Below are 14,932 nucleotides of genomic sequence, written 5' to 3' on the forward strand. Positions count from 1 at the left end.
CTGGTGCTCCCTCTTCTGGACATTCCTGTCTCACCACCACCTCCTTCTGCTGTTGCTGATCCATCAGCACCGGGTCCGCTTGGTTAGCCGACACCAGGTAGTCAGTCTGGATCTGGATGGCCCCCAGGATCCTAGCTGGGTGGTTCTCCACCATCTTGGCGTCTTCCACACTGACCTCTTGGTTCTGGCGCTCCATGGAGGCTCTTCCTGCCTGCATCCTCGCCCTGCTGCTGTGTACTGAGCTGTCTCAGGGGGGTCTTGGTCCGGCCTGCTCCCAGGGTCCTATCTGGTGGTCTAGACCCTCTATCCATCCGGTACTGGGCTCCTGGTCTTGTGCTGCAATGAGTGGAGCCTCTGTGCTGTCAGTCCAGCTTTCTTCAGCCCCTTGTAGGACTGATTGATACCAGATGCTTCTACCTGGAGGTGGTACCTTCTTAGCCTTGCAGTAAATGACTGGGAGGTGGCCGGGAGGTGACTGGGAAGAGACTGGGAGGTGACTGGGAGGAGACTGGGAGGTGGCAGGGAGGTGACTGGGAGGTGACAGGGAGGTGGCAGGGAGGTGACAGGGAGGTGACTGGGAGGTGACTGGGAGGTGGTCGGGAGGTGACTGGGAGGTGTCTGGGAGGTGGCCGGGAGGTGACTGGGAGGTGGCAGGGAGGTGACTGGGAGGTGAATGGGAGGTGGCAGGGAGGTGACAGGGAGGTGACTGGGAGGTGTCTGGGAGGTGGCAGGGAGGTGACTGGGAGGTGTCTGGGAGGTGGCCGGGAGGTGACTGGGAGGTGTCTGGGAGGTGACTGGGAGGTGTCTGGGAGGTGGCCGGGAGGTGGCAGGGAGGTGACAGGGAGGTGACTGGGAGGTGTCTGGGAGGTGGCAGGGAGGTGACTGGGAGGTGTCTGGGAGGTGGCCGGGAGGTGGCAAGGAGGTGACTGGGAGGTGGCCGGGAGGTGACTGGGAAGTGACTGGGAGGTGACTGGGAGGTGGCCGGGAGGTGACTGGGAGGTGACTGGAATGGTGAACAAATCCTGTTTTCTGAAGAAACTCAGCGTCTGAATCATTTCACACCCAATCACCATGCAGTGGATTTCAGTTGCAAGTCTGTTTGTGAGGGGAGTCTCTGCACCACCCAGCCAGCGGTGGCAGATGTGACCAGCCGAGATGAGAGCAGCTTCAAAAAACGTTAATTTGGTACCTGACCTGTGTACGACTGTGTAAGAGCGCGCAACACTAAAATCAAGACTGCAGATATGGAGGATGGATTCTCTTGAAGTTCGGGGGTGGAGAGGCCGTCTCCTCTACGTCCTACACAGGAGCACTCGGGATCATCTTCCACACCACCTTCGTTCTGTGGGAAATGAGGATTGAACCCTTCAGTTGTTGGATGGCTGTCCCTGCTGAGCCACCCCCACCCCCACCCCCACCCCAACCCCCACCCCAAAAAAAAGCAAGCAACCAGACTTTTTTTTCCCTTGCTGTCAGAGCTGATAAGGAAATTGACCTGATGGAGCAAAAATAGTCTCCTTTCTTAATTTTTTTCCCCGTTCAGACAAATTGAAAGTGAGATTTTTGTTTACAATGGAGAGGGAAAAAAAAAGAAGCTCCATCCACACTCGCTCTTCAAACTGCCCCTTAGGACATGACAGGCCGGGGACCCATCACCGACCGCAGCTCTGTCTCTGTGGAATGATGCAAATGATGACAAATTCCTTCATCTCTCATCATGCCTGTGCAGCTAATCATTGTAACACGCAGAGATCTGGCACTTGGCTGAGGGGCTGAGCTGCCTGCTTAAATCATTCAGAAGTGGCTTGTTATCAGACCGCTGTCAGTTCGCTCAGCCCTCTCCTCTGGCTGCAGCCTTTGTCCACTTACATGCAGAAGCAGTGTTCACCTCTCGGTCTGCAGTGTGTGATGATGGCAGCACATTATTCCCATTTCTCACACGGCGAGATTGTCAATTCCATTCAGATTCTATGGATTTCAACATCTGGCAAAGGACTGTGCATTTACTATGACCGCGACTTGAGGACAGTCTGATGGAGGATGACGTTTTATGTTCCTAAACACTAAGAAGCTTTGAATATTCCCATGATATCTCGCCAGAGACTGAAGGAGTACTTGTATTGTTAGAACTTTCAGATCGTAGTAATATCTTTGAGTCATGGCTGGAGGCTGACGTGAGCCACGCCTTCCACTTCCTGCTTGTATGAAGGTCTTGATCGGTTCTCGATGATACCATACATTTGTTCAACACAATATCGCTCCCAAATTTGCAACATTCTGTCTCTGCTCTTTCACGCTGGGGTCTGCAGTCACTCAAGATGGGAAAACTCCTCCCAGTACATGAACTGATACTTGACCTTTAGAAGTCCTAAGAAAACGTGCAAAAATTACAGTAGTGGCACTGCAACGGATCCGCTTTTTTCAAGTCTTCATCATTTTGCTGACAACGGGGCAAATTGTGGTTTTTGCATCGTTCAAGACAAATCAGCAAAGAGCATGAAATTAATTCAATCTTTATTTAAACTTGAGAGTCAGTTGACACATTTATAGTGACATTTAGAATAAGAATGACATAAATGACAATGAGAATAATAATAATAATAATACTAACATGGACAGCAATATGTAGATGAGGGAAAACGAATACAAATGCAGGCCCACATAGAACAGTAGGATTCATGTTGGAAGCAACTGCAGATTGTGATCAGAATTATTGGTGATCAAAGATGAGAACCGATCAAGTGACACAAGTGGGTTGAGTTTCAAGGTGGAGTGAAGCTCCGTGAGCTCCCCTTGTCGCTCCGGCGTTGCTTCTAAACCTCGGTTCAGCCTCACTGACTCACCAAAGGAAAACACTCACACTTCCGGGTGTGAGGATTTATTTTTTTGGTGGTCAAATTTCCAGGGGCAAGGAATCGAGGCGCTTCATCGCCCCACCCGCATAGACGTCCTGGTGAGTGTCTGCGTCCCTCTGTGGAGGTTGAGGTGCGATGCTCAGGATAACATCAGACTCTTCCTAATTCCACAGTTTACCTAAGACTGGGACTGCATTCACCAATCCCAGAATACCCAGCATTCCTGGCCGCCTCAGGCTGATTGTCCAACTGTGCTGAGGCGAGAATGTCAGCAGGGTTGGAAGTCTGTTTAACCTTTTTCACCCCTGCACTATCAGCACCACACATTTGTGCATCATATCACATCCCTGACGCATTCTTACAAGACGGGGAGATTAATTAGTCTGATGCTGAACCTGTCCTGGTTCCACTCACGTATCAAAGCAGAGTTTATCACCAGAGGGCAGTAGTTCCTCACGCTACTGCAGCACTGTCTGAACCAAACACATCCATAGTAAGGCACATACAAAGGTGTGCCAGCATCCAGAGACGCTCCAGCCGCGATGTTCAGCCTCCTAATCAGTCTTTCATTTATAGAAAAATGTTTGCACTTCCATTCTGCCCGAATAGGGAATTAATTCAGTTCTGAGTGGATTTTTACTTGAGAAAAACCCCCAACGTGCCTCCTCTTGCTGTGAGTGGGCACTCTGCTTCTGCCCAGACGCTGCCTCCATCCTATCAACTCACTCTTGTCCTTCCAATTAATTCTTACCCACGACCAGTCTCATCTCTTCCGACATGGCAGGACAGGGCCAGCCGTGATGGATTTGACATTAACGGGAAATGAAGCTGGGGAGATGCGACGCCCCAGTCCAATAGTGGCATTTGTCACTGCCCTGGTCATGCAGATTGGGCCAGCCTTGCCAAATGACTAAGATTAATGATGACGGTGGCCCTGTCTTTGTCCCCCTGCGTGGCTCCCCCGACCACGGCACGGTCTCCAAACATGACCAACCTCATATCATCCCCACACTGATCAGAAACACAACATGCACCTTGACATGTAAATATTGTCTCATCACATCACTCGCTCTGGTATTAATGTGCGAGGAGATGAGGGATTTAATCAACGCATTAAGAAAATCTGACTGAAAACAACGACGACAACAACAAAAATCAGCCTGAACGGATTCAACACAAGCCTGATGCAAGGTGTTTGGTGGAGGATTTTAGACAGATGTACAGTGTGTGTGTGTGTGTGTGGGGGGGGGGGGGCGCAACATCCTGGTTTGTAATAAAGAAATGGAATAACCTTAAGCATCATGCACCACTGCACAGAAAATGGCTTTTCCCTGACAGATGAGGTAGCCGGGGCAGGCTCAGATGGATGGGGGATTGGGCTGGTTGTATAAGACTTCAGGGATGCAGCACATTCCCCTGGTCATCCATCATTCGCTGACACAACCACTTATATCTGCACCACACATACATACAGATGTAATCCTCTGATTGATCAGCAATCTAGTGATTCCTACACAACACACGTCCAGTCCAGGTCCCCCTCTTTGTCTGGCCATCTGTCTGGATTCTGGGAGCGTTGCATGCACATGCGATTAAATACAAATTAAAAGAGGGATGATGGCTAAACTCCTGGCCAGTAAAAATTCTGATTTTACCTGACACAGACGGAGTGACACAACTGCCACTAAAGGGCCTTTAATGAGAACGTTCAAAGTAGACGTCTTTTTCAGTTTTAATTATTCATGTCTGCACTGTTTACCTTTTGGAACTGTTGCCGGCCCTCTAACGTGTCAAGGCTTCACTGACCGACTGACAAACTGACTCCCCGCTGTTGAAAACCCCGAGCGTGAACGTTGATCAGGGCCGACTCAGCAGTTGCCTCGGGCGCAAACTCATCAGAGGGCACCGCGAGTGTTAAAGGTAAAACTCAGGTAGCAGCTTCAATAACAGAAAATACACAATCTGAGGGGGGAAATGGTGCCAACCGGTGCCTCTGTGTGCTGCCGTCTCACTGCAGCGTGTTCTGAGGATGCTCAGTGTCTGCTGTTCACACACACACACACACACACACACACACACACACACACACACACACACACACTCAGCTGGTCTGCCTGATCTGCACTGATAAAGGATTTTATTAGACATCAGTTTGCATCAACACCAGCTTCCTCTGCAACCTGCCTCGGCACAGTGACTATTTATCTTCATCATTTTGAGCTCAGTGGAGTTTCTGTCCCGGTTCTGTGGACAGGTTGGTTCTGGCCCGGTGGAACATACCATTCTGCTGTAGCAGGTGACCGGTTCTGCCCGCTGACAAAAAACACCACCCTCAGAATATTAATGAAAGCACACTAATTATCAAAGGACGTCATGTAGTACAGCCTGAATGTTTGACCCGATGTCCTGCACCTGCTTGTGGTCCTGTACACACACACACACACACACACACACACACACACACACACACACACACACACACACACACACATAATAGGTGTCAGCGTTAACGCGTTATTAACTAGTTAATCCAACGTCCCTTTATCGCAGATAATTTTTTTATCGTGATTAATGCGCACGGTGCTTTTTGACCCTTTGACCATGCCATAGTTCGCAGAAAACCAGAGGTGAACGCACCACTCGTCACACGTGCGAGATGCAGCCGGTTGCAGCTTGTAAACAAAAAAAACAAAACAAAACAGAGCAGATGAGCGTTAAGGTCAGACTAACATGGAAAAGAATACGTCAGTTTTAAACGGACAGTTCAACTTAAGATGGAAGTCTCGACAGGAAAAAGTGACACGCATTCACTGAAAAGCTGAATTTCGTTTCCACCGGAGAACGAGCAGTGTGAAGTATCACGGCGAAGCACACAGCTGATGCAGAGAACCCTCCGCTCCCTTCTGGCGTCAAACAAACCACGCTGGATTGTTTGGCACGACGGAGCCCATTGGAGGCGTCCACCACCCGCGATATCCTCACCGTATCATGGAGTCCTGTTCTGTGTTGCCCCCTGTTTAATGCTCCCTTTGTTCATTGTTTTTATTGAATTTTATTTATTCTGCATCACAATTTGATGCAATGCATCAGGGTCATCCTTTTGTGTTAATGGTTTAATAGTTCAAGAACTTCAGTTAGTACTAGTAATCATTACTATTATATTTGTTAATTGTTAATATAATTTTTTTTTTTAACCTGTGCATCTTTTGTTTTGAGGCGGCACTGTGGAGCAGTGTTCCTCCCTGTGGCCCCCCAGCAAGAAGGTTGTGGGTGGAGCCCCGGCTGGAGCACAGGGTCTTTCTGGGTGAGTCTCCATGTTCTCCCTGTTCCTGCTGGGTTCTCTCTGGTACTCCAGCTTCCTCCACAGTCCAAAGACATCAAGAGGGACCAGGTTAATCCAGACTCTAAACTGACTGTAGGTGTGACTGGGAGAGCCAATGGTTGTCTGTCTCTATGTGTTGGCCCTGCCATGGACTGGTGACCTGTCCAGGGGGAAGGCTGCTGGGATAGGCTCCACCCCCACCACCCTCAACAGGAGAAGAGGGGGAAAATGGAGGGATGGATGGAGCCTTTGTTTTGTTTGTACTCCTGGACAGTACGTTGCTCCAACACTAATAAACATGCTGCATTTGCAGAAAGCAACTATTTGCCTCCTCCCATGTTGATATGGGAAATTAAAAAAATGAAAAATATCAGTTTAAGGTAGATTTAGAGCAGATAAAGAATATGTGATTAATCGTGAGTTAACTATGGACAACCATGCGATTAATCGGATTAATTTTTTAATCAACTGACAGGTCTAATATATATGTGTGTGTATACATATATACATTCATATATAAATGTATATATATATACATATATACACACATTTATATATATTTACATTTTTATATATATGTATATATATACAGAGAGAGAGAGAGCATCAAACACCATCATGTTGGTAGTATTTATTCAATAACAGTCAAACTAGGATGAAAGCTTGTGTAGGGATGTGGAATATTAGTACCACCAGCTACTGCGATAGATTATACATGTGTGTAGAGATGTGGAATATTAGTACCACCAGCTACTGCGATAGATTATACATGTGTGTAGAGATGTGGAATATTAGTACCACCAGCTACTGCGATAGATTATACATGTGTGTAGAGATGTGGAATATTAGTACCACCAGCTACTGCGATAGATTATACATGTGTGTAGAGATGTGGAATATTAGTACCACCAGCTACTGCGATAGATTATACATGTGTGTAGAGATGTGGAATATTAGTACCACCAGCTACTGCGATAGATTATACATGTGTGTAGAGATGTGGAATATTAGTACCACCAGCTACTGCGATAGATTATACATGTGTGTAGAGATGTGGAATATTAGTACCACCAGCTACTGCGATAGATTCCAGATACACTCACTAGCGGTGTCTCATTGAGGATCCATAGTGGAGGGTTTTGACTCTGGTAGAATGTTGATTGATCTCACGTTGGTGTCAGGCAGGCAGGAGGCCGATACTCTGCCAGAACATAGGAGCTCAAACCACTGGGGATTTTTGTTGTTGTTGTTGTTGTTTCTGTTTTTCCTTTTTACAACAGCGCTGCTGCCATTTTGGGCTGAAAATCTCACAGTCACAGTAGAGAATAACATCAGCAGTCCAACATGGCAGCGGCAGGTCTCTGCTGCTGCACATGGATGCTGCACAGTCGTCATGTCCTTGTAAATTCTTTAGCAAAGTGAAGCGAGCTTGGGAGAGTTTGGTGTGGGGCCAAACCAAGCTAAGGGAGGACGGAGCAGCGGCCCCAGCCCTCTTCCTCCTCGTCCCCTCCGCCTCAGTGCTTCCACAGAGGAGTTGAGATGCACTACAGGAAGGAAGCGTTAGCAGGATAGCTGCACACTGACTGAGACAGGTAACATCAGGCTGACCCCAGTCCTGTTTTATGAATCATTTGTTATGATTGATTCTTTTAAGAGCTGAGTGTAAAACAGGCTCGCTTGTGTTTGTGCTGTGTGGAAGTGCTGGCTCTTTAACGTGTGAGGCTGCGTGTAGGAGCTCTGCATCCTTCAAGCTAATGACATGAACTTCCTGGCTCAAGAGGAATGTTGCTGGATCAGAGTTTCATCTTGAAATGAGAATTTCCTTGTGGGGTTTTCCTCCTTTTTTCTGCCACTGACGCCTCTTGATGATCAGTCAGATATTTCTTCTACTCTCCTTTACAATTTTACTCTCTATGGTGCGGCGCCATCTCACAATTTAAACATGAGAACATATTTGAATAAAAAAACTTTTACTAATTCAGTGCAATTAGCATTTTCAGGCTGTCAACAATTAAAACTTTTAACAGAACACTTTAAAACTTTGGGGGTGGAGTAGCATGACTCGTTGCAGCTTGTGAGCGTCACATTCCTTCATCGTATGTCCTCCACGCCTGACCGCACGACACACGCTAACTACGAGCTAGCACAAGCTGTCTGTCACCTACCTGTCCAGCAGAGGGCGGGCCAGCGCTGCAAAAGCAGGTGAAAACCAAACCGAGATTCATTCTGATTGTGGGAGGAGCTTCTCCTCCGAAGGTTGTGTATCATTTCCTTGCTGCTCCGTATGCGTCCACACATTTTTTCAGGAGTGAATGACCTCTAATTACTGCGTTTTATCCAGGACCAACCTCAACTGTGAGGGGGGGGGACACTCTCTCACTCACACCCCCACACCCCAAATACAGGCAGCAGCTCTGCACGCGCAGCCGTGCTTAAAAGTGAAGGTTTAAGGGAGTTTTGATTTATTTCACTTCAGCTTTCAGGGGCTGGTTCACACGAAAGGCGGCCCACCGCTCTATTAGCTAAAACTAGAGGCCGGATCTTTTTTCTAAAACCATCTTTTCCTCTGAACTGGCAGAGATAAACTCTCCATTCATGGGGACTTGAATAATTCTCCACACCAGCGTGTGACAGGCGGGGGTTCGTCTCTCGCCCAGTAGGAACTCAATCCACCGCCCAGCTAGCAGCAACAGCTCCAGTAAAGGGTTCCAGATCAGAACCCTCTGCTGTGGATCCCTGCCGTTGCAGCTCCACTTTCTCTTTGATATTTATCAACAACGTGCGATCAGTTCCCCTCCCTCCTACATTTGTTACATGTGGGGGCGTGTTGGGGCTGCGTTTATCCAGAAACTGAGGTGCACGCTGTGAAGTAGTCGGTGCTGTCGTTCCTTCACTTGATGGCAGAAGATTTTACTTGATAATAAAAGCACTTTCTTCCCGGCTTGGTTGGAGTCCACAGTTCTTCAAGAGCAAGTGATTTTATCAATGCTATATTGATCTGGCGACAGCCTCTGCCGCTTCCTAGAAGAGATACAAGTTTTAGTGTTTGATGTGAGAAGGAAGTGGTGGAAGACGGATTGTATTTCTAATGAATAAATTTGCCACCATGAAGTGAGAAAGCACCCGCATCTTAAAGGTGTTTTGATGGAACTGCCGTATTCCTGGGAGGGCTTCTGTCTTGGTTTCTTTCTTTCATTGTTGATTTGAGTGTGGATCGCTCACTGCTGTTGCTCCATGGTTGAAGAACTCATTATCATCCATGCATATTTGTAAGTCTCTCATGCATGTGTGCAGCACATCCCAGATGCTGTGGAGTCATCTGCCCTGCACAGCTCCCCCGCTGAGAGCAGAACCAAGCCTCCACTCTGCTGTCACTCACCCTCTTGCTCGCTCTACCTCTTACACACACACACACACACACACACACACACACACACACACACACACAATCCCTTCAGGAACATTTAATTTTTGTGATCCTTTCACGTTTTTAACAGCAAACTGCTTTCAACCTGTAGTTCCCATGGAACTCATCCAGTGTGTGTGTGTGTGTGTGTATGTGTGTGTGTGTGTGTGTGGGTGTGAGTGTGTGTGTGTGTGCGCGTGTGTGTGTGCGCATGTGTGTGTGTGTGTGTGCATGTGTGTGTTTAGTGAATCTTGACCCCTGAATAGTAGAGGGATCGATCTTTTGCTCCCCAGTCAACACTCCCTGTGCGGTTGATTTGGCACTGCCATGTGCACTGCGAGGCTCAGGAGGAGGGAGGATGACATGGTCTCGGGTGGGGTTTGGGAGAAGGTAAACAGTGACGCCTGCCAAGAGGTCCCAGGGGGTCTGTCCTACCGTGGCCGAGGTGGTGGAGCGGAGAGATCCCCCTCGGTCCCGCGGGGATATGAATGTTGATTAAACATGTGCTCAGCCTTGGATATTGAGTAATTGGACATGGAGCAAATGTCAAGCGTTTGTTAATTTCAGGATTATGCAGGGGTTTATAGTGTGTGATCAGTGGAGGGAGCCAGGCTGAGGGCTGATGAGCCGTGACCGAGGCGGGGAGGTGAGAGGGGCTGATGAGCACACCCTCGCTCTTAAAGCAAAGCCCTGTGCTATCAGGAGTATAAATGTACAGCAGTGTTTGCATACTGTATAATTAGGACTGCCAGTCACATCCTGGTGCTCCAGGGTCCAGTTTAGATGGTAAAGGAGCAGGTTTTTTTTTTACCCTGATTGGAAATAATCAGACAGCTTTGTTTGGGCATCTATGGAGGTTTTAAACCTGAGACTACTAATGATAGCGGCTTTATCGGCTCGCTTCAGCAAATCATCCACCACGTGTTCCTCCGCTTGTGTGCAAACAGGTGCCTGCGCATCACTCCGACCATCGCTGGTTTTCACCATTGACAGCAGCAATATATTTATTTTACTCTGTTTTTAATCTGTACGTACTTTAACTGAGATTTAAGTTATTTATTTTTTATTGCACAGTCAGTTTTGCAGAGTTGCCTGTTGCACAATTGACAGTTAATTAAACTTCCCATATTCCTACGTATCAGCACAAACACCTTTCTTAATCCTGAGGGCGGAGACAAGAACTTTCATTTTATGTCCTTTGTTGTCCGTGTTTTTATTATAGAAACGTCAGCAAGGTGACAAGGGATAGAAAAACTGACATTGAGGCAGTTGTACTCCCACCAAATCACAACGCAGAAAGATGGAATGCCGCTTAAAACCCTGAATACAGGGACACCACGTCCTCCAGCATCCTCCAGCATCCTCCAGCGTCCTCCAGCGTCCTCCAGCATCCTCTAGCATCCTCCAGCATCCTCTAGCATCCTCCAGCATCCTCCAGCATCCTCTAGCGTCCTCCAGCGTCCTCCAGCGTCCTCCGGCGTCCTCCGGCGTCCTCCGGCGTCCTCCGGCGTCCTCTAGCGTCCTCCAGCATCCTCTAGCATCCTCTAGCGTCCTCCAGCGTCCTCCAGCATCCTCCAGCGTCCTCCAGCATCCTCCAGCGTCCTCCAGCATCCTCCAGCGTCCTCTAGCATCTTCCAGCGTCCTCCAGCATCCTCCAGCGTCCTCTAGCATCTTCCAGCGTCCTCCAGCATCCTCCAGCGTCCTCTAGCATCTTCCAGCGTCCTCCAGCATCCTCCAGCGTCCTCCGGCATCCTCCAGCGTCCTCCAGCATCCTCCGGCGTCCTCCAGCATCCTCCGGCATCCTCCAACATCCTCCAGCGTCCTCCAGCATCCTCCAGCGTTCTCCAGCGTCCTCCAGCGTCCTTCCAATGTGGCTCTGCATTGAACTGTGGTTGTACTGGATACCTCCACCCACACACTTTGTACCATTCCTATTAAAACCATTCCAATGGAAGGTTCCTGGTGACCTGATCGCATGGGTGGGATCTGGTTCTTGACATGCAGACACATTTAAACTCACACTCACACTCAGCACACTATTTGGTTTATCCACCAATCCATCACAGATCCCTCAGTCGGACACAGAAAACCATCCACACCCACAACTACAGGCAGTTTGGAGTCTCCAACTAAGCCGCATGTTCTTGGAGGGCGGGAGGATGCTGGAGCTGAGCCTTCCAGCAGCGAGGCAGCAGTCACCACACCGCTGCTGCCACGGTCGTGCTGTGTGTGGTGTTGTGTGTGGTGATGTGTGTGGTGTTGTTCCCTCTCTTTGTCTGTTTGTGCTCACAGCAGAAACGCTGAGTTCCCTTGAATGCAAATGTTCCCAGCGCCGGTCGAAGCACAAAGGCATTTCAACTCTTCCTCATGTAGTCATTGGGACCGTGGGCCTACTGAAACTGTAGCAGGGCCCCTGACACTCCTTTATGGAGCCTTTCTCCATTGGCTTTAATGCATTTGCAGGAAGTCTCCCTGGGCCTGCACCACGGGCCGGCGAGTGATGGAAGACCCCAAATCTGGAGGACCTCAACGCCCAGTATGAGCCCGTCTGACCAAGGCCGTGTTTAGAGGCGACGTGGCTCGTCAGGGGCGTGACCCACCACAGCTCATTTGCATTTAATGTGGCCACTCAGAAACAACAAAAGGCAGAAACCGGAGCTCCATGGGGGTGTGGCACACGTGATCAGACTAGTTTTTATGTAAGAAACATCAAGGACATGTCGGGGGACCTCAGAGACCTTCACTTCTCAGAAAGGAGCTCACTTTATTAAACACTTGAAGCTTGTGACCCGTCCCTTCTCCTCTGCAGATACAGCTACGATCCTCTGTTCACTCCGCCTGCAGTGGATCCTCAAGCCGGTGGCCGGCGGAGGGTCCAGGTGAAAGCCCAGGTCTTGAAACAAAACACAGATTGAAAAAATTTGCCTGCAGCCGCTTTAATGGTCGGTGAACGCACACGCAAGTTCAGCTTTATTTCTGTTATTCACTTTAACTGAATCACGATGAGGGCTTTGACTGAAATACTGTCTTGAAAATGTTCTCTCCGGTCCAAGGGTTCCTTTAAGATCACCCTCAATTGTACACACTGTGAGCAACAGAAAACTCCGCCTCCACTTCCAGACCGACACGCTTCTATCGTCTCTACTGTCTCCGCGCTCCACACGTGAACCCTGGGCTCATTTTACTTCTTCCAGTCCAATCTAATGAGCATCATCTCTGTCTGGGGATGCTGGCGGAGGCTCCCAGCTCCCCTTTGTGTGGCTGGACAGGTGTCTAACTGAATGATGAATGACCCTGTTTCTCCCCATATAATTGGCTCCTCGCTGCCTGGCTTTAGACTGGCTACATGTCTGCTGGGCAGCCACCTCCATCTGTCAATCACCAACCTGCTGCTGCCTGGCTGGACCTCTGATAGCTATGCTAATGCACAATCCTCCAGCTTCATTGGCTGAACCTGTGCTGGTCCAAGCTAATCCATTAAAGCTGTGACAGTAATAATCTCCCCCCAAACACAGGGTTCCCCGTGTGCTAAACGTTATTTGACCGTTCCTGTCACACTGCTCTTTGCCAGGCGCACCAGTGAGGTGATGGATGAGGCCTTGCTCGCTCATTCATCACCTGCTGACTTGTGTTTGTGTACTGTTTCAATAGGGTTGTTTCATTGTAGGGTTTCTGTGATTTTGATTAGTTTCAATGAAGACGCATCCTCCCACATTAGAAGTGTTCAAGCTGGGAAGTTGTTTCTCTTCTATGAGCGTGAAAGTCATTTCCTTCCCTTTTTTCCTCCTTTTCCAATATTTTCTTTGTACGGCGGCGATGACGGGAGGAGGTTTTGATGGGATGAAATATCAAATGTCCTGACAGGCTGGATGTGTTTATTTTCATGTAATTGTTCTGGCTCAAAGCAATAGATGTAATCAATATCAGATGACCTCACCTGACAAGCGCCAACACACAGCCTGGGCACTCTGGAGAACTCCCATTAACTCCCGTTTATTCAGCTTTTCCTTTCAGCAGTTGTGTGTGTGTGTGTGTGGGGGGGGGGGGGGGCCCCTCCCACCTCATGAAGGTAACTGAAGTGGTCTGCTCACACATATTTTCACTGGAAAAGTCAAAATACCACTTTGGTACTAAGTGATAACGGCCAGCTGTTCTGAATCAAATTTGAATTACTGCCTGTCTGATACTGAAGCAAACCCCAACCCCCCCCCCCCCCAACATTTTTAAAATCATGAACTCAATTTTGATGTTTTCTATGTTTTAAATAAAAGTACTGCCACGTTCAACACACGCTCTTTAGGCCAAGGAGAACAGTAACAGAGGTCATGAATCTGCAGCCTCAGGGGCCTCAGATCACCACGAGTGTCCGTCGGTTCTTGCCGTTTCTACTCTGTTTCACAGTTGTCAGGTGCAGGCAGGCACACTTTGACTCCCACGCATGCAATAAAATCTAAATGTACATCAACATTGCAAGGCAGACGGTGCGCATGTCCTTTTTTAAAATTAAAAACAAAAAAGTTTCGATGTTTTGACTCTTGAGGCTTTTTTTGTTACAAGAAACACAAGCATGGATAGGGAGGGCGGGTAACCAGACTAGAAGAGCTGAAACACTCAAAGAAGGCGGGAAACTGACAGAGACAGGAAGTATAAAACAGGAACTGACCGAGAGAAACAAAACACCCAGAAACAAGGAACAATTCAAATGATGCAAAAAGCACGACACAGGAGTACGGCAGGATGTCCCAGTCCAGAAGTCCAGAACTAGAAACGTGTTCTGTGTTCAATATAGCTGATGTACTATGTGTACTATGTACTGTGTACTATGTACTGTGTACTATGTACTGTGTATGAAGCTGCTGCTTTGGGGTTGTATTGGTGATATTAATGCAGAAAACATTCATCTCTTTCTCACATCCTCCATCATCCATCCCTCCATCCCTCCATGTTCCCCCTCTTCTCCTGTTGAGGGTGGTGGGGGTGGAGCCTATCCCAGCAGCCTTCCCCTTGGACAGGTCACCAGTCCATGGCAGGGCCAACACATAGAGACAGACAACCATTGGCTCTCCCAGCCACGCCTACGGTCAATTTAGAGTCTGGATTAACCTGGTCCCTCTTGATGTCTTTGGACTGTGGAGGAAGCTGGAGTACCAGAGAGAACCCAGCAGGAACAGGGAGAACATGGAGACTCACCCAGAAAGACCCCGGGCTGCAGCCGGGACTCCACCCACAACCTTCTTGCTGGGGGCCACAGGGAGGACCACTGCATGGATTTAGGTGCAAGTATAACTCTCCGTGTCCTCTAGGAGGCGCTTCTATGCATGGTGTTGCTGTTCATCAAATGAAGACAAC

The 14,932-nt window shown here is 48.6% G+C and overlaps 1 protein-coding gene across 1 annotated transcript; it reads right to left on the reverse strand.

The window, feature by feature from the left end:
- Positions 1-303: 303 nt before the first annotated feature.
- Positions 304-4,267, reverse strand: LOC147242197 (uncharacterized). Its single transcript, XM_086190474.1, has 2 exons — positions 4,216-4,267; positions 304-998 (listed from the first exon to the last, which is right to left on the reverse strand). Exons 1-2 carry the CDS (start codon positions 4,265-4,267, stop codon positions 304-306), a joined length of 747 nt encoding a protein of 248 aa, XP_086046600.1.
- Positions 4,268-14,932: the final 10,665 nt, after the last annotated feature.

Source organism: Aulostomus chinensis, chromosome 20, assembly GCF_037954235.1.
Source record: "Aulostomus chinensis isolate RoL2024-O1b breed Wild chromosome 20, RoL_Achi_v1.0, whole genome shotgun sequence".
NCBI lineage: Eukaryota > Metazoa > Chordata > Actinopteri > Syngnathiformes > Aulostomidae > Aulostomus > Aulostomus chinensis.